Source organism: Phyllostomus hastatus, unplaced genomic scaffold, assembly GCF_019186645.2.
Source record: "Phyllostomus hastatus isolate PE091 unplaced genomic scaffold, TTU_PhHast_1.1 phas_scaffold_501, whole genome shotgun sequence".
NCBI lineage: Eukaryota > Metazoa > Chordata > Mammalia > Chiroptera > Phyllostomidae > Phyllostomus > Phyllostomus hastatus.
This window is the reverse complement of record NW_025334033.1, coordinates 47,988,368-48,006,412: the sequence shown is the minus strand read 5'-3', so window position 1 is coordinate 48,006,412 and position 18,045 is coordinate 47,988,368. Positions and strand designations below refer to the sequence as shown.

General features: G+C 45.2%; 1 protein-coding gene across 2 annotated transcripts in view; it reads left to right on the top strand.

The window, feature by feature from the left end:
• The window catches only part of MAP3K9 (mitogen-activated protein kinase kinase kinase 9), a 77,607-nt gene that overhangs the window by 46,220 nt on the left and 13,342 nt on the right, over positions 1-18,045 (top strand). For both annotated transcript variants that reach the window (XM_045822558.1, XM_045822557.1), the window contains exons 4-8: positions 7,413-7,561; positions 8,722-8,897; positions 12,614-12,854; positions 14,737-14,859; positions 16,230-16,383. In XM_045822558.1, the coding sequence (XP_045678514.1) occupies positions 7,413-7,561; positions 8,722-8,897; positions 12,614-12,854; positions 14,737-14,859; positions 16,230-16,383 (843 nt within the window). The remainder of the gene's footprint in view (positions 1-7,412; positions 7,562-8,721; positions 8,898-12,613; positions 12,855-14,736; positions 14,860-16,229; positions 16,384-18,045) is intronic.

Below are 18,045 nucleotides of genomic sequence, written 5' to 3'. Positions count from 1 at the left end.
GACTACAGGTTATCACTGTACTTCAGTCTGTGAAGTTGTTGTTTCCTGTTGTGTTGTAAAGTAAACTTGGGTACTTGTGTGTATTATAAATAGCATTCTTGATACTATTATTCATGTACCATAAGGTTTACCCTTTTAAGAAGTATGTCAGTGGTTTTTAGTGAATTTACAAAGTTTTATACCAATCACCATTGTAACTAGTTTCCTAGGACTGCTGCAATAAACTACTACAAACCCGGTGGCTTAGAACGATGGAAATTTATAGTCTGGGGACCAGAAGTCTATAATGAGTGTCAGCAGGGCCACACTCCCGCCAGACACTCTAGAGGAGACTGTTCCAAATAAGGGCTCTGGGTATTAAGACATGGACATAATTTTCTAGGGCCACCACTCAACCTACTATAACCAATATCTATTTTCAGAGTATTTGTATTGCCCCAAAAAGAAACCTGACACCTGTTAGCAGTCATTCCCTAGCCCGTCCTGGCAACCACTAGCTTACTTTCTGCCTCTGTGCAGCCATTTTGGACATTTCATACAAATGGGTTCATATCATATGTGGTCTTTTTTGACTGGTTTCGTTTTTTAGTGTAATGTTTTCAAGGTCCATTCATGTTTTAGCGTGTGTCAGAACGTCATTCTTTTAATAGGTGAGTAATATTCTATTTATGGATATACCACAATTTGTTTATCTACTGTTCATCAGTTGATGGACATTTGGGTTGTTCCCACTTTTTGGCTGTGGACATTAGTGTACAGGCTTTTGTGTGAACATGTTATCAGTTCGCCTGAGTACATACTGAGGAGTGAAATTGCTGGGTCACGTGGTAGTTCTATGTTTAACTTTTTGAGAAACCGCCAAACTGTTTTTCACTTTGGCCGTACCATTTTGCATTTCCAGTAACAATGTATGAGAGTTCCAGTTTCTCCACATTCTTTTCACGCTAGTTATGGTCTGTCTTTTTTATTATAGCCATCCTAGTACATAGTAAGTCATACTTCGTTATGGTTTTGATTTGTATTTCCCTAGTAACTAATGATGTTGAACATCTTTTCATGTACTTGCTGGTCATTTTATATGTTTTCTGGATATATGTCTATTCAAATCTTTTGCCATTTAAGAAATTAGGATACATAAATTTTTATGTTGAAATACTTCTGAAATACTTTTATATATCCTGGACACAAGTCCCTTATCAGATATATGATTTGCAGTATTTTCTTCTATTCTGTGAGGGTTTTTTCCACTTTCTTGATGGTATCCTTTGAAACACACATTTGTAATTTTGATGAAGTCCAAGTTATTTTGTCTTCGATTGCTTATGCTTTTGGTGTCATATCTAAGAAACCATTGCCGAAGCCAAGGTCATGAAGACTTATGCCTATTTTCTTCTAAGGGCTTTATAATCTTAACTCTTAAATTTAGGTCTCTGTTCCATTTTGAGTTAATTTTGTATGTGGTGTGAGGTAGGGGTCCAACTGTATTTTCTTGCATATGGCTATCTAGTTGGAGAGTATTACTGTCTTAATGTTAAGTCTTTGAACAGTGAACAACGGATATCTGTCCATTTATTTAGGCCTCTAATTTGTTTCAATGATGTTTTATAGCTTCTGTATATTGAATCTTATTTCAACACACATTAAATACAGGGTGAAGTAGCCATTGTGAAGAAAAGAGTTTTCCTTTATTTAAAACCTCTGACCAGATCTCATTAGATTGATCTGTATACTGACACTCAACTGTTTTTGACCTATAAAAAACAGCAATATCATGTGCTTCAAGCTAATACTTTTCATTGCTTGTCCATAGGCTGATATGTGTAGTTAATATATTAACTAAACTAAGCTGCTATTACAAAAAGCCTACTGACATGGTGGCTTAAGTAAGGTAGAAGTGTATTCCCTTTAAGGAGTAGTCCAGTTAGTTCAGGCTGGTGGGGCAGCCGTACCCTGAGATCATTCGGGAACCCAGGATCTTTCAGGTCCCTCCATGCATTGCCCTTATCTGAATGTTTACATCTGCTTTACTGTTACTTCTACATAATAGTCTGCAAAAAAGAGGAAAGAGCGCTTATGCATGGCGAACAGTTTGTCTTTAATTTGGAGATGACCCAGAAGTTGGGCACATCTCCTCTGTGCACACCCCCATTGCCTGCTCTGGGTTATGTGGGCACACCTGGCCCCCAGGAGGCAGACGAGTGTCAGCTCCCGCTGGACACTGTGTGCCCAGCTAAACCTCTTGCTGTGGAAGAGGGAGAGAATGGATTCAGGGGACCACTCAGCCAACCACTTGCCACACTCGACTTCCTCTTACCTTTCTTCTTCATGGGAAAACATAACTTCTCAGTAATGTGATTGTTTTCTACTTTCTGTGTTCCTGCTAGCCTCTTCTCCCAGCCTGACCTTGAACTCATTCAAGTTTTCTTGTCATACATTCCAAAGCTTTCTGCTACTAAAGTGATTTGAGCAGAATTGCCTCCGGTATCCAGGTACATTCCTAGTGGGAAGGGAAAACTCAAATGCCTAATGTAGGACTTCTCACAGTGAGAGAAATGGCAGGCAAAGAAGGGCAAGGCCATTGCAGGGCTGTGCCCATTGTGGAGGGACAAGGCAGGACCTTTCAACTTTTACCCAAAGTGTCCTTGTTCCAAGATGGACCTCTCGGTCTTGCCCTTAAATTACAGATCCTGAAAGCAGGCTTGAGGGGCCTTGGGTGAGAGGATCTAATGTTATTCTACTATCTGAAGGGGGGAGTAGGTTAGAGGTAAATTTCAATCAACAAGACTTTGGATGAGATGTCTTAGAATTTGTCATGCAGTCTGCTCTGCTGGTTGGTCTCTAGGTTAGAATTATTCCCAGGACTTAAGCTTCCTGACTCAGATTGGTTGATGAATATGGTTTGAAAATATAACTCACCCTGTTCTGTTTCAGCTTTTTGAGCTTCCATGCTGCAGTATCTCTTTCTAGGACACCATCTGTTGAACCCATTAAATGAGCCTTTTATCCCTCCCTCCTCAAGCCTACTCACCCAAGTGGCTCCAAATGACCTTGCATCTTTACCAGAAGAAAACCTGTGTCTGTTGCTGTTCTCACAATGCACACACACTGGTAACAGTGTTTGCCGCCTGCAGATGCTTACTGGCCAGGCTCTATGCTGAGTGCTGTGTGTGTTTGATCTCATTTGCCTGTTACATGGGGGATGAAATGGGGACTCTTTTTGATCATTATAAATTTTTAAAATTACAGTGGTAAGCCCTGGCTGGTATTGCTCAGTGGATTGAGTGTGGGCTGAGAACCAAAGTGTTACCGGTTCGATTCCCAGTCAGGGCACGTACCTGGGTTGTGGACCATGTCCCCAGTAGGGGGCGCATGAGAGGCAACCACACATTGATGTTTCTCTCCTTCTCTTTCACCCTCCCTTCCCCTCTCTCTAAACTTAAATAAATAAAATCTTAAAAAAAAACTACAGTGGTAAAATGTGTTCATGATAGAAAAGAATTAGAAAATATAGATAAACAAATGAAAATCACCCACTTCTAAAGGTAACCTATATTGATATTTTGGTATGCTTATTCCTAATCACATGTTCATCCACCCATCCTTTAAAATGTGATCTGTTTATTAAGATACTTTTTGAATATAATATCATGTGAGCATATCAATAAATATTTATTGTCAGAAATATTAATATATGCATTACTTATATGTGTTATTAAATACATCATCATTTTGAAAGAGGTCTAGTTAACAACAAGAAGAATTGTAGGTTACTTTACTTTACAGTTTACAGTGTTTTCACATATGGAAAGTTCAGTTGTCTTTTCCAAAGAGAAACAGTGTGATTCCTGAATGTGGGGTCACAGCTGATTCTTAAGTGCAACAGCCCATTCAAGGGGCACCACTCCTTTCAGAGCATGGACCCCTGAGTTGACAGTTATCTCTAATAAACAGGTTATTTCTAATTTAGAGATAACACAGGTTCGTAAGAAAATAGTCCTGGTCCAATTCAGGTGTACAGTTGTTGTGCGTCTGATGCATTTCTGCTTCAAGTTGAAAAAAATATATCATCCCTCCCCCACCTTTGACCATACCAAACAGTGGAAAGGGTTACTGTACCTCTGGAGGTGGCTAATGAATGACACCCCGGTGAATTCCCCGAGGGCTTGGGGCTAGGCATGAGAACTGTTGGGAAATCACTGGCGGGGCTATGGGAGCTGCCAGTTCTCTGTGGGGGAGAGGCTCTGTGGCAGTGTTTTAGCTGGTACTTCCAGGCTGCTTGTAAATGGTCTTGAAAGGCCCTCGTGACCTTTTCTCAGTCCCAGGAGAGCAACAAAGTTGGATAAGCCTGAGGTAGAACTGAGGGCTCCTGCCCACTTCTCCCTGGGGCTCAGGCCCAGCTAATGTGTGTTTCTCCAGTGTCCTTCTTGGACTCTGTTTCTGTGAAAGGAATACCAAGACTGCATTTGTATTGCCTGCCTTCTGTTACAGAATTGAACAGGAACACTGGCAGAGGAAAACCTTCACTGGTTTAGTTCCCAGAAGGCCGGTGTCCTTCAACAAGGCTCTCTCTAGACACGGTGGGCTCTCCCCAAATCCCACCAGATACTTTCTCATTTCAAGTCTTCGCCAAGGGGAGACACAGTGTTTGTGAGCCATAGATGGTCACTTCTGGGTGAGGGGAAGCTGTTATATATCCTTTGCAGCTCTCCGTGAGGTGTAGGGATGGTTGTCTTCGTTGTACAGACGAGGGAACTGAGGTTGGGAGACGTGAACTTGCTTTCCCAAGGTCACACTGCTGGCAAGTGGTAAAGCAGGCATTTTGCTCCAGTCTGTCTCAATCTTTCTTGAGTGGCAGTCCTCTTATTTCACTTAGTTGTAGAGGCCTTCAAGTGGAGTGGAATGCTGAGGAGCAAAGAAGCAAGCCAGGTATGAGCAGAGCTGCCCTTGTTGACGCTGGGAGGGGTGGGGGCCTGGCTCCTTCCTTTCCCAGGTGGCCCGAGGCGTCTCTGTGGGTCACCTGGGGCTCCACGTGAAAACCATCACTGAAAACCTCTTTGTGCGAGGACACGAAGAGGATGCATGTTTGGACCTTGGAAGCACTCTACTGTCTTTCCAGCTGATTAGGTTTCAGACACCAGTCATCTTTGCTTGGAAGGGAGAAAGGGGTTCTTTGGGACTTGGGTTTTTGTGAACATCCCTCTAACCTAGGTATCTAATCAGCAGTGCTGAGAATTCTTAGAGGTCATTTGGTAGAAGCTGCCCAGCATGACCACTGTCTGGGTGGGTCACGAGAAAGCTTTGATAGGAAGTATAATAGTGCCATTCTTGGTGGCATTTGGGCTTACTCCGGGGCACCCAGTGCACCCTGCAGGACCATCTCACCACGTACTCCCACACCCATCCACCAACTCCCTCACTGTGTGAGGGCCTACTAGGTACCAGAGCCTGGGCAAGGCCCTGGGAATGCAGATTGAAAACTACTATCCCTGCCCTCTAGGAGCCCGTAGGTTGGTGAACAAACAGCTACAATATGTCAGCCCAAATGAAGTCTGAGTAACACCCGGGGGTGTTAGGGAAGGCTTCCTCGAGTGTCCAATTGTTTCCATCAGCCTCACTCTAAAATCTGACTCCTTGTCTAGACAGGACAAGACAAGACTTGCAACCGTCTACCAGGCTTTAATTCTGTCAAGATACATAAAGAAAACAATAGTATTTGGAGAGGGGTCACTGAGGTAAAGCCATTGCCCAAGGATACTGGCCAGGTCACACGGAGGGTCCCATGTATGGGAATGCCCATGTCCAGTGTATTGGTTGGCACACTGCTGCTCTTTGGAGCCGTGCCAGGCCACTTGGGCTTCTTTAAAGGCGAGTTCATGCCCTTGTACATGCTGATCCCTGTCTCTGGAGCACTGACTTTTCCTCCACTCGGCAGTCAAGGTTTAGCAATCTCCTGCCCTGTCCTCTTCTGGTTTGGATGACCTCCCCCCACCCTGCCCCTTAATGCCCTCATAGTGTCTCTGTTGTGACTCATTCTCTGCATTCTAACTGATGTTTTTTTCTATTCCTCTCACTAATCTCTTCATGGATTGATCTCTGTGTTCCATCCTGTATCCCAGTGCCTGGCATTGAGCTTGATGCCTATATATTTAGTAGATGTTTAAAATAAATGAATAAGTGGTGGTACATTTGAATTGAATCTTGAAAGGCTATTAGACTATTAGAGTGAAGGACTATTACCAGGCGGAGAAATGGTGGAAGGGCATTCTAGAGAGAAAGAATTGAGAGTTAATCCAGGGTCCGCCATGACTGACTTCACGTATACCCTTAATGCGGTGCTGCTGAGCCTGTCTGAAACTCGCTTTTCTCATCTGCAAAATGGTGATGAAACATCTTGCAGGTTTGTTGTAGGGTTTCGGGATGATGTTTGTAAATGGCATAGCACCCTGCATGTGCAAGTTACCGTGATACAATAGATACTGTTTTGTTTTTTTTTTTAATTAATATGACTTTTTGTTGGTTGTGAACTACTGATGAGTATTCAAATTTCTGAGGCTTGTGTTAAAAATATAAGGAGAGACACTGTTCCAATTGTTCACGGTCTCACATTTTCTTGTCCTGACTTATTCCTGGAAGGATTGACAGCTCTGTAATTTTGTCTGGTTCTGATTATGAATTGGTAAAAGTAATTACTCCGTTAAGCTTTGTGCTCCTCATTCTGTGACTCCTAGGACCTGTGGATTTGCAGGGGCGGGAAGGGACTCTGAAGGCTCACAGCCAACGATCTGCACTGTCCCAGTGCAGGCCACCTTGGTGACCCTGTCCTCTTTGACTTAGACAGAGGTGTCGATAAAGGACTCACTGATGGGGGCAAGAATCTGTTCAACCCAGTGAGCAGTAAAGAAGTTTTTCACAAGAAAAAAAATCTGTTTGTTTGGCATGGTCAGCACTCTGCTTTTCTAAAGCTAAAAAAATGTATATTTGAGACTGAAGCTGAAGTTTTTTTAAAACAGAAAAAATGTGTTTTGGGCAGGCTCCCCCTTGTCCCAGTTCATTACATTAATAATAACAACGACAAACTAGCTGTGGCCCTTGAGCACTGATTTAAACACTAGAGTAGCTCACTTAATTTCATGACGGTCTTGAGAGGCTACCAGTGTCATTGGCCCTTTACAGGTGAGGAATCTGAGGAACGGACTTTGAAACAGTGTGCCTGACACCAGAGGTGTTGCTTTCAGCCTGTAGGCCGTGTGGTCGCCGTGTGGTCTCCCTTTTATAACACATGAGTATGTCTGTTTTGTTAGTCTCCCTACATGCCGGAGAGAATGTGGGATGCTCAGCCAGGCCCCCTGAGCTATTTCAGAGAAGTTGCACCTGTGGGGATTACGGGGCTCCTGTCTTCTTCCTCTCCTTAGCTATGGGGTGCTGCTTTGGGAGCTCCTAACCGGCGAGGTGCCCTTCCGAGGAATCGATGGCTTAGCAGTCGCTTATGGAGTGGCCATGAACAAGCTCGCCCTTCCCATCCCTTCTACATGCCCAGAACCTTTTGCCAAACTCATGGAAGGTAAGTGAGCCCTGGCCGGAACAAAACTGGAAGCAGTTCACCTTCCCATTAGCGCTCGATGGATTCTGGCCAGATCTGCAGGATCCGTCACTGAAAGAGGAGATGAAGTGTCAGTCACTCGGGGAGGAATGCTGTAGGCAGTTGGAAGAGCTGCTCCAGGATGATGTCCACACCCTGAAACATTGATGTCTTAGATGTCATGTCCCTTCTGCCCATCCCCAGTGACTGTCGATCTCGACTTAGTAACTAAAGCCTGCCATCCAGCACTAAAGTGCTTTCAACCGGTGTGCCTCAAGAATTTTTAAAACGTGCAATACCTGCTACTTAGTCAGGGGCACTGACCTCCTTTCCCTTAAATTGTCAGATAAAACAATGACAACAGCCAACACAATAGCCATCCAGTGTGAATTAATCAAAATTGTACCTATATATTTTGTCAGATAGGCAAAAAAATATGTTTTGATGTGCCACAGAATTTTAGTAACTAGTGTATATGTGCCATGAGATGAAGAAGGTTGAAAATCACTGTAATATTTTTTATATTAGTACTTAATACACATTAAGGACATATAGCAGTTTTTGCCATAGAACCTCTGAGTGTCTTACATATAGAAATAAAGAGCACTTGAGAAGAAAGGAACTCTAAAAGACATGTAGTCAGATCCTATGCTTTTGCAAGTGAGAAACCCTAAGTTGAGAGAGGCAAAGGGGATAGCATAGGCAACTAAAGTCCATTGGTTAGGGCTGAGCTGAGAGTAGAAAGAATTCACTTTTCCCGACTCCTGCTCCAGTGCTTGGGGAAATTGAGGCCCAAGGTGTTACCCATTGTGAGGACTGGAATCATGAGTAACTTGTTAAATTGTGGTAATGAACTTCACCCAAGGGAATTTTGGACTTGCTTTTCTTGTGCCAAATCCACAGTAACTGTCGGATGGGTACAGAAGTGCTGCATTTTCTTTTCAAATTCACTCATGACAATCATGATGTGGAGCACCTTGCTTTACTTCCTAAGTCCAGTTTGTGGACCCAAACCCCAGTCTCTGTTTCCTGAAGGTAAAAAATGAGAGGTAGTTTTTTTGGAAATGATGTCACTCAGTATCCTAATCTTAAGTTCACCTCTGTCCGTTTATGCTTTTTGTCTGCTCACGTGTTCCATGAAGATTGCTGGAACCCCGACCCCCATTCACGACCACCCTTCACAAATATCCTGGACCAGCTGACTACCATAGAGGAGTCTGGTTTCTTTGAAATGCCCAAGGACTCCTTCCACTGCCTGCAGGATGACTGGAAACATGAGATTCAGGAGATGTTTGACCAACTCAGGGCCAAAGAAAAGGTAAGAAAAAAGATAAAGGCATGCACTGAGTCAGTGAACCTTCTCTAGTGGGGCCTCTGGACAGAGCCTGGCACGACCAACCTTCCTGCTTGGTTTGTGCTAACAGGGCAGTTCTTTCCTTCCTGGCTCTGCGCGGAAAGAATTCTCCAGGCCTCAAGTGTGACCGGAAGTGGTATAGAATTTTTCTTTCTTTTGGGGATGTGGCAGGGATAAGTAGGGGGAGTCATTGGTCAAAGCTCTCCTTGAGCATAATGTCTTCATTGTCCAAACCGCAGGGACAGCACCACTGGGCAAGTACCAGCGTGGTGTCTCACCTTCCCAGCTGAAAATACGGTAGGGTTCTAGAAACATTTCTTGGTTTTGCAAGGGACTTCTAGAGGTTAACCTGATACAGGGACACTTCAACACTGAGAACATTTATCAGAACATCTTGCCAGTGTCTTTTGGTATCAGAATCAGAACTAGCACGTGGGCTAAAAACACCATGGGCTTGGAAATGTTTGGCATTTTTCATGTTTTTTTATGAAAAGGGCCGAAAGCCCAAACCGACCGGGGAGTTCAGAGATGGAGCCAAGTAGATATCCATCTTCTTGTTTGGTGGCCGTTCCTTAAAGGGCCCCTCTCTGGGCCCTTGGCGCAGCGAGTGTCCACCCAGGTGCAGCGAATCAAAGCAGCTGCGCTGCAGAGGCAGGACTAAATCAAAGGGCTGCGGCGCGGGGCAGAGGGATGTCTATACACAGACTTGGCTAATTTCTTTCTCCCTTTCCACTCCCCACCATGGGAATTCGGGAAGCGATATGATAACAATAGTAACTAAAATTATACATGTCTTCGTGACTTCCCAGTTCTTTCACTTGAAAGGTCTGATGAGACTTTTTCTTGCGTTTTATCCAGGAGTCTTATGGCCCCTGCCACCAGCACGTGGGGTAGGTGTTGTCTTTTTCTGTTCAGAGCCGAGGGTCAGTGACTCATCTAGTAAGTAGGGGAACAGAATCTTCAGCCTGGGTCTTCTGATTCCAAAACTGTCCTCTTTCCCTAATGTCCTCGTTAATGTCCTGTCCAATAATGTCCTCGTTATTGTTTCCCTAAACAAATGACTTAAACGTAATTTCTGGAGCTGATTTAAAAAGACGAAGTCTTTATTCAACATAGCAATCCTAAACTTGGTGCTGTTTGAGAAGTCAACAAGCCTTCTGCAGGGGAATGGAGTGAGCTTGTGACGCATGCTGAGGGATCCAGGGGGAGAGAGGGTGGACCTGCAGTGGCCAGTGAGCAGGATGATTGAAACAGGCCGTTCCTAGTACAAATGCTATTCGAAATAGAAGACCCGCAGAGTTGCTGGCCTTTTTTTAGATTGCGGAATCACGGACTCTTGGTTATTTCTTTTGATTGATGAGATTATAAGGGTACCAGCCAGTAAGAAAAATGAAAGTTGGATTTTGTCAATAAGTAGTTACTAGGAAAAGTCAAACCCGTTCCCCTAAGAGCTAACATTTGTAGAGCGTGTTCTATGTGCCATGGCCTATTATAAGTCACTTATATGAATTCTTACATAATCTTACATAATAAGATAATAATTATCTTATGTAATACAACCCTGTGATGTCGGCGCTCTTAACTCCATATCACAGATGAGGCCCGTATTAAATTGCCCGAGGCCACAATTCAGGCAGCCTGTTCCGGAGTTCTTGCTCTTAACCACCATGCTGTGGTGCCTCTCAATACAAGGCTCATAGTTGGGCAAGTGAGGATAAGATGAATAATGAGCTCTCTCTCTGGAGGGATTCCTCTTACGTTATTGTATGTGGGAAATGTGAATTGCATGCTGTGAAGTTGATCCCTAAATAGGTGTTTCACAAGAAGGGGATTTACCATGTGTGAGGGTCTTCCAGGTATGTGGTGCCATAGGCGAGTACTCTGTAAATGTCCTGGTTTCCTGTGTGATTCAAGTTATTCCTCGGTTGACTCAACCTGCTGCTTCTAGGTTCTGTGACCATGGATTGGTCTCTGGACTGGGGTTTGAGTTCCTTTAAAGGAAAGGGCTTAGACTCAAACCATCCCTTAGACAGGAGCATGCAGGAGAACAGACTTAGCAAGGCTGATATTGTCTTGAACTGTTCAGTTTTCCCAGTTAGCAGCAAAATCAACCAATCAGCAATAACTTTTCTGGATCTTCCATGCAGTTTTGTTTTCCTGACAGTGAAAACAAAGTAGTGGACCAGGGAAGCCAAGGATCTGGAAGGTGCACAGTTAATCTCTTTGGAGCTTACTTAGTTCCTCAAGCTCAAAAGTTCAAGCTTATCTTGTAGATACTTAGGATGAATCTATGTTCCATAAAGAAGGGTTGCATTTATAAAAGTGTCTTCTATCTCCTCCTTTCTCATTTATTCATTCATTGACTCGACAGTTATTCGGCAACTACTGAGCACTTCCCGTGTACCAGACAGTCTTTTAGATGCAAAGCTTCTTCTCATTTCTCTTCTTTCTGTTACTTTTATGGTTATTTTGATACTCTCTTGAGAATGGAGGACAAGCCAAATGAAAAGCTCCTACCTGCAGAATATTTTATTCCCATCACCGTTCTCTCTTCTGCTCTCTACCTGCTGCTCAGCTTCCCCAATCTGAGTTCACATACTTTTTTAAAATATAGCTCTAGGTTCCTTATCTACAGTATTTTGTTTTAGTCCAGAATGACTTCTAGTGCAGCATGTCATTAAGAATTTTAAGTTTTGACCACAGAAGTGTTGCTCTGGTTTCTTTATTGAAGAAGCTTCCCACTTTTTTAGACATGATTCTTTCAGGTTATTGACATGAAAGCTTCTTAAATTTTCTCCTTTCCCCACCCCACTTTAGTCCTAGGCCCAGAGTACCCAGTGTTAACAGTTTAGGGTTCATATTTTAAAATTGTATACACATGCTTTGCTCTGTTTCCTGTTTTCTCTCCTGTTTTCCGAGTCCATAGCTCCCACCCCTTCCCAGGAGTCCATGCTGGGTTCGTTGATGACCTCACAGAGAGGGGTAGCGGGGAGGCAGGGAAGAGGTTCTGCCCACCTGACGTGGCGCGGTCGGAGAGCAAGTGCCTGGCACAGACGTCAGGAAATGTTCTCCTTTCTCTCTGCTGCGCTCTCACCATCTTCCCAGGGCAGATGGTTCTCCTTTAAGATAAGCTGAGAGCTCCCAGCACATGCCTCGGTGGATTCACTCACCCAGTGCACCGCACGTGCCATTTGAACAGCCACGCTGGAAGTCTGTTTACTTTTATTTGAATGCTAGGTGATGTCTGGAGGGTGATTTGTTTACAGTGGGCACATTTTAAGCTGGATCACATTAAGTTACTTCTGGTTTAAAAATAATTCTCTTATTTGATGGAAAAAATGAAAATAGAACCAAGTCTGTAAAATTTAACTACATGTTATATTTTCTACCCAAACCCCCATTTTTTCCCTAAGTCACAGGAGAGTTTAATCAATAATCAAGGAGCAACCGGGAACTATCAGTCCCGGCGTGGCCTGCGGCTACTCGAGCTGTATCCTCAGTGTGGCTGTTCTGAGCCTTACTTTCCCACCAGCCAGGTGGTCAGGGGTCCATTTACCAGCTAACTATTGTGCAGCCCTCTCCGTGGGGCACTTGATGTGTGGGCACTGTGGGAGCCTCTCCAGGTTGGACCTCGCCCCTGGCCCCCGGGCCCTGACAGATAGATGGTCCTGCCCCCGCAGGAGCTCCGCACCTGGGAGGAGGAGCTGACGCGGGCAGCACTGCAGCAGAAGACGCAGGAGGAGCTGCTGCGGCGCCGCGAGCAGGAGCTGGCGGAGCGGGAGATCGACATCCTGGAACGGGAGCTCAACATCATCATCCACCAGCTGTGCCAAGAGAAGCCCCGGGTGAAGAAACGCAAGGGCAAGTTCCGGAAGAACCGGCTGAAGCTCAAGGATGGAAACCGCATCAGCCTCCCTTCCGGTGAGTGCCCAGGGGCTGCAGGGAGGCGGGAGCCTGGCATGGGCTGGAGTGGCGGGGTGCTGGGAGCCCGGGGCTGTGCTTGGAAAAAGGGACCCTGCGATTCAACAGGGAGCCAGTTTGGAAAGGGCCATTCTATTCAGTGAGGAGACTGGCCTACTGGACGCTACCCAACTCCAGGGGAATTTTTGAGACTACACGCAGAATATGAAGGGAAGACAAACTGGTGATGGACTTGACAGGCAAGCATGGGCCAGGCTGCTAGAAGCATGGTCGGTGGCTAGTCACACCAGGAGAAGGAAGCAAGTGATTGGGGGCAACACAAACTCCAGACTATGGACGTGTGAAGCAAGAGAACTCTTGTCTCTGCAAAATAATTCATCTCAAGAAGGATTAATGTGTAAGAATGTGATTTACACATACCTTTTCAGAAACACATCAACTGAATACAAGTACATTTGTGATAGGCACACCCTTGGGAAAATGCAAAAAAATATGAAACCGTGAATTAGAATCTTGTGGGGCACAGTGTAGCCATGAAAGGAGATGGGTGCTCAAGTGTGCATGTAGATTGAAGTCCTTAAGGCCCCAGGAAGCAAGCTTAATAGAAGTTAAGGAACCAACCCTGGCCAGGGAGCTCAGTTGGTTAGAGCATCATCCCTATATGCCAAGGTTGCAGGTTTGATCCCTGGTCAGGGCACATACAAGAATCAACCAGTAAGTATGCATCAGTCAGTGGATACAACAAATCGATGTTTCTCTCACCCTCCTTTCCTCTCTCTCTCTCAAATCAATTTTTAAAAATTAAAAAAAAATGGCTTAAGTACAGACAAGGGAATTATTTAGTGGAAGTCAGTGAATGTGTTCAGGGGACCCGTTTACTGGTGCCCTTGTCGTACTTTTATTTTTCTTTTCAGAAAACAGAGTCTCGAAACACCTCTTGAGCATCCGGCATGTGCCAGCATACTGCTGTGTGCCGGGAAAGTGATAGTTCCCATCCTCAGGGAGATCACAGTCTAGGGCACAGGTTGCAAACACAAGGCCCGCGGGCTGAATTGGGCCCTCCACCTTGTTTTAATCGGGCCTGGTCCCTTGTTTCTACCTGGCTGCAATGCCAAGCTCCTTGCCCCTAGTTAAGGACTAGTTACATGTATTCAGTCCTAAAATTACATTGGGCCCTTTGGAGGCAACTGCGAGGCTGATGTGGCCCCCGGTGAAAATGAGTTTGACACCCCTGGTCTAGGGGGAAACTTAGGTGCCAACATGCAGCTGTAATTATTGTACCTCTCTGATGGGGGAGGAGAATGATACTCAGACATTCAGAGCTGTAAGCTGTACATTGCTTGGGCCGCACCACAACTGCCTCTGGAATGCCTCAGAATTTGGCCCATTAGCCCCATGTCCCTTACTTCCCTAGGTTCCCACCAAGGATTAGTTCTTACTACTCACCCTGCTGCCTACACTTAGTGAGAAGCATTCGTCTGCCTGCTTTGGTTCCCGAGAAGAGGGGGTGTGCACTAATAGGTTATATAAAGAGGAGGATTTAAAGTTAGATTTCCTAGAACAATCAACTACTCTCATGATCTAAAAAAGACTATTCTAAATATGTAATCGCTACACACGTACGCATTTATGGAAACTGCCTAATGACTTTCACTCAGATAAGGAATTTTCCTTCTCTTTGTACGTTCATCTTGCCTCCTGCCATCTTTTGGGGAAAAGAGATGAGGATTCTGAAAGAGACCATTTCCTGGGTGAGCAAGGAGTTTCTCAGGAAAAGAGGGCCTGTCCCTCCAGCCTGCCAGGAAGGGTCAGTTTTCTTGGAGTAATTTGATTGTGGGAAAATTCTAATGCAAATGCATATGTTTCATCTTTCCCCAAGCAGATTTCCAGCACAAGTTCACGGTCCAGGCCTCCCCGACCATGGATAAAAGGAAGAGTCTCATCAACAGTCGCTCCAGTCCTCCTGCAAGCCCCACCATCATTCCTCGCCTTCGAGCCATCCAGTGTGAGACTGTTTCCCAGATTAGTTGGGGCCAGAACACACCAGGGGCACCTGTCCCCTACTCTGTCCAGCCAGCGACTGGTCCAGGCTTGCGCCATCCATAACTTCTGCCACCTCTCCTCGACAATGCGTATATATACATGCACATATGTACGCGAACCTTAGCCCTCCCCCTTGTCTCCCTTCATTAGCTTTACTACTGCCTCCTCTACCTCCTGCTCCTAGCCAGATACCAGCAAAGGGGTCTGTAGGTATTGTGGGTACAAAGCGGTTTAGAAACTGGTGTGTGATGTGGATACAGTTTGGTGCTGTAGCCTGGACACCTCTTATGCTCTGCCATATTTGGGGCATCGTCGTTTTTCTTTCGTTCGTGCTTCCCGGGGAAGGGTGTTTTCAAAGTGTAGGTTCTAAGAAAACTTGCCAAGTATTTTGCCATAGGTCAAATCTGGACCAATTTTACTTTTACAGAGGTATTTACTAAAAAGAACTTATACATACACAAACACACACATGTACATATGTGTGTGTGTGTGTTTATGAATGAGTTAGTTTCCCTGATTTAAAGATAGAGAGATTTCATCAAAAAATTCTGAGTTTCTGGCTTTCCTTGGAAAATCAAATCAAATCAGTGGATTCCCTTGTGCGTGTGGCCATGGTTGGCTGGAACTCAGGGCACACATATGCTCTGTATTTTGCCTCAGTTCCTTCAACTCCCTATTTTTTGGTAGCTGAGTCACTTCACTCACTTATGGTATAAGCCAAGTCTCTGAAGCATTTGGGTTTCAGCCCATGCTCTAAAGTACCAATTTCAGAAGAATGTGCTTCCCCTCTTATCTGTTATGTTTCTCTAGGCCTGTGCCTTCCCCCTGCCCTCCTACTCCTGACTTCCTTCCCTGCAGTCTCGAAACCCTCATTTTCTTCCTTTCCAACACTTTTCTTACCAAAATTTCTGCACTCCCACATCTTCCTTTTTTCCTCTTACCTTTTTTCTCTACCACCCACCCCACAATCCAGTTCCACCCAACGAAACAAATTCTTTAAATCAGGTCTGTTCGGAGGTCTGAGCTCTGGCTGGCCCAAGCTCCACCTTTATATTGGATTCACGGGGAGCTAGGAAATGTTTCCATGTCTGGTACTTGGAGAATGCTCAATAGTTGGTGGCTGAGAATCCATTACTTTGCTGAGAGGCTCCACCTAGACACAGAGTTTTTGAAGAAGCCTAACTTCTTCCCAGGAGCTCCAAGTGTGTGTGTATGTGTGTGTCTGGTTGGGTGGAGGCTGGTTTGGGAGGGCGGGGGTGGGAATGGGGGTTGGTGGGGGCCAGACAGAGTGCTGTCTGTTTCCAGATCCCAGCTAACCTTTCTTATTCACAGTGACACCAGGTGAAAGCAGCAAAACCTGGGGCCGGAGCTCAGTCATCCCAAAGGAGGAAGGGGAGGAGGAGGAGAAAAGGGCTTCCAAGAAGAAGGGACGGACGTGGGGGCCAGGCACGCTTGGTCAGAAGGAGCTTGGCTCAGGAGACGAAGGGTAAGAGCCAGGGGATGGGAAGTTCTCATTTAAAGACGGGACACCCTTTTAAAACTGTGATGTGAAATACCTTGTTCTCTGTTGTGTTTGACTTCTTTCTGAGAAATTCTAAGTTTCTTGATCTTGACAACCGAGTTTGCCCATCTCCTTTCCCCTGGAACCTCCTAGGACAGGGGTTGGCAAACTTTATCCATAAAGAGCCAGATAATAAATAAATATTTTAGGCTTTGTGGGCCTACTCAGCTTCAGGGTGGCAATGCAGAAGCAGCCTCAGACCGTGGATGAGATGCAAAAGCAAAATAGGTAGTGGGCAGAATCTAGCCCACGGTGAGTTTACCGACCCCTGGAGGTGTCCTTCTCAGAGCAGCAAGTACCTGAAGCATGAACTACATGTGACGTGTTCCGCCTGAGTATCGTACTTATATCTGGCTCTCCCCCTTAAAACGTCTGCTTGGAGGAAAGAGAAGTAAGAGTGGATTATGGGTCTCTCTTGACTGGAAGCTCATGCTGAAGCTGGGGCAGGTAGGATAATCCAGCCTTGGTGAAGCAGTTCGAACTCCAGGACCACAGGAACTTCTTCTAGACCCCACCCCATGGCCACACTGACAGGTGTGAGCGCCCCTCTGGGCAAAGCACAGAGCAAATCTAGGTGCCTTAGATGTGCTTTGTGTTATCTCTGTGGCCTTGTAGCCTCTGACTCAAATTCTCCTGGTGTTTGACCTTCAGAGGCCAGTCACTGTGGTACAGCAGTGAAGAACTTGGATGCTGACCCTGGCCTGCCTGGGTTTGAATCCTGGCTCCCCATGACTAGCTGTGGGACTCTATGTTTTCTTTTTTTTTTTTTTTTAAGATTTTATTTATTTATTTTCAGAGAGGGAAGGGAGGGAGAAAGAGAGAGAGAGAAACAGCAATGTGTGGTTGCTGGGGGCCGTGTCCTGCAACCCAGGCATGTACCCTGACTGGGAATCGAGCCTGCGACACTTTGGTTTGCAGCCCACGCTCAATCCACTGAGCTACGCCAGCCAGGGTGGGACTTTATGTTTTTTTATAAATGGAGATTATATCCATACCCATCTCATGGAGTTGGAGGAATAAATAAGTTCTTCTTTGTGAAGTGCCAGAGAAGATTAGCTGGCTCATAGTAAGCATGTGTAAGTATTCGCTATGCTTCTTCCATGCTTCTAATGCAATTCAGTTTCATACCTGGAGAGCAAACATAATATTTATACTTCTTACTCTTGGTGTTAGAATCTAGGACCATGGTTTTTTTTTTTTTACTTTTCCTTGTGTGAATATAAGCAGCATCCTGCTTCTTTCTAGTGGCTTTCCGAAGAGCTTCTAAGTTGAATGTTAGGCTTATAGGTGCCCTGAACCTATCGTTGTCCTTGGCATTCCTCTGAACACTAAGATTTCATGTCCAATTCTGTTTCCCTATGTCTGATGTGAGCCGAAGGTGAGAATAACTGTTTGCTTCCTAAAGGATTGACTGTTTGAAGCCAGGCTTTGGAAATTGCTAGAGACCGTGGGATAGAAAATTTAGCTATGCAGGGCAAACTACCTAAGCTGTGTAAGGGTCCACTGGTCGAGCCCTCTGGGGACGGCAGGCTGCTCTGCTGTGCTAAGTTCTGCAGGAGCCCTAGGCTGCCGTAGCGGTGAGCTGGC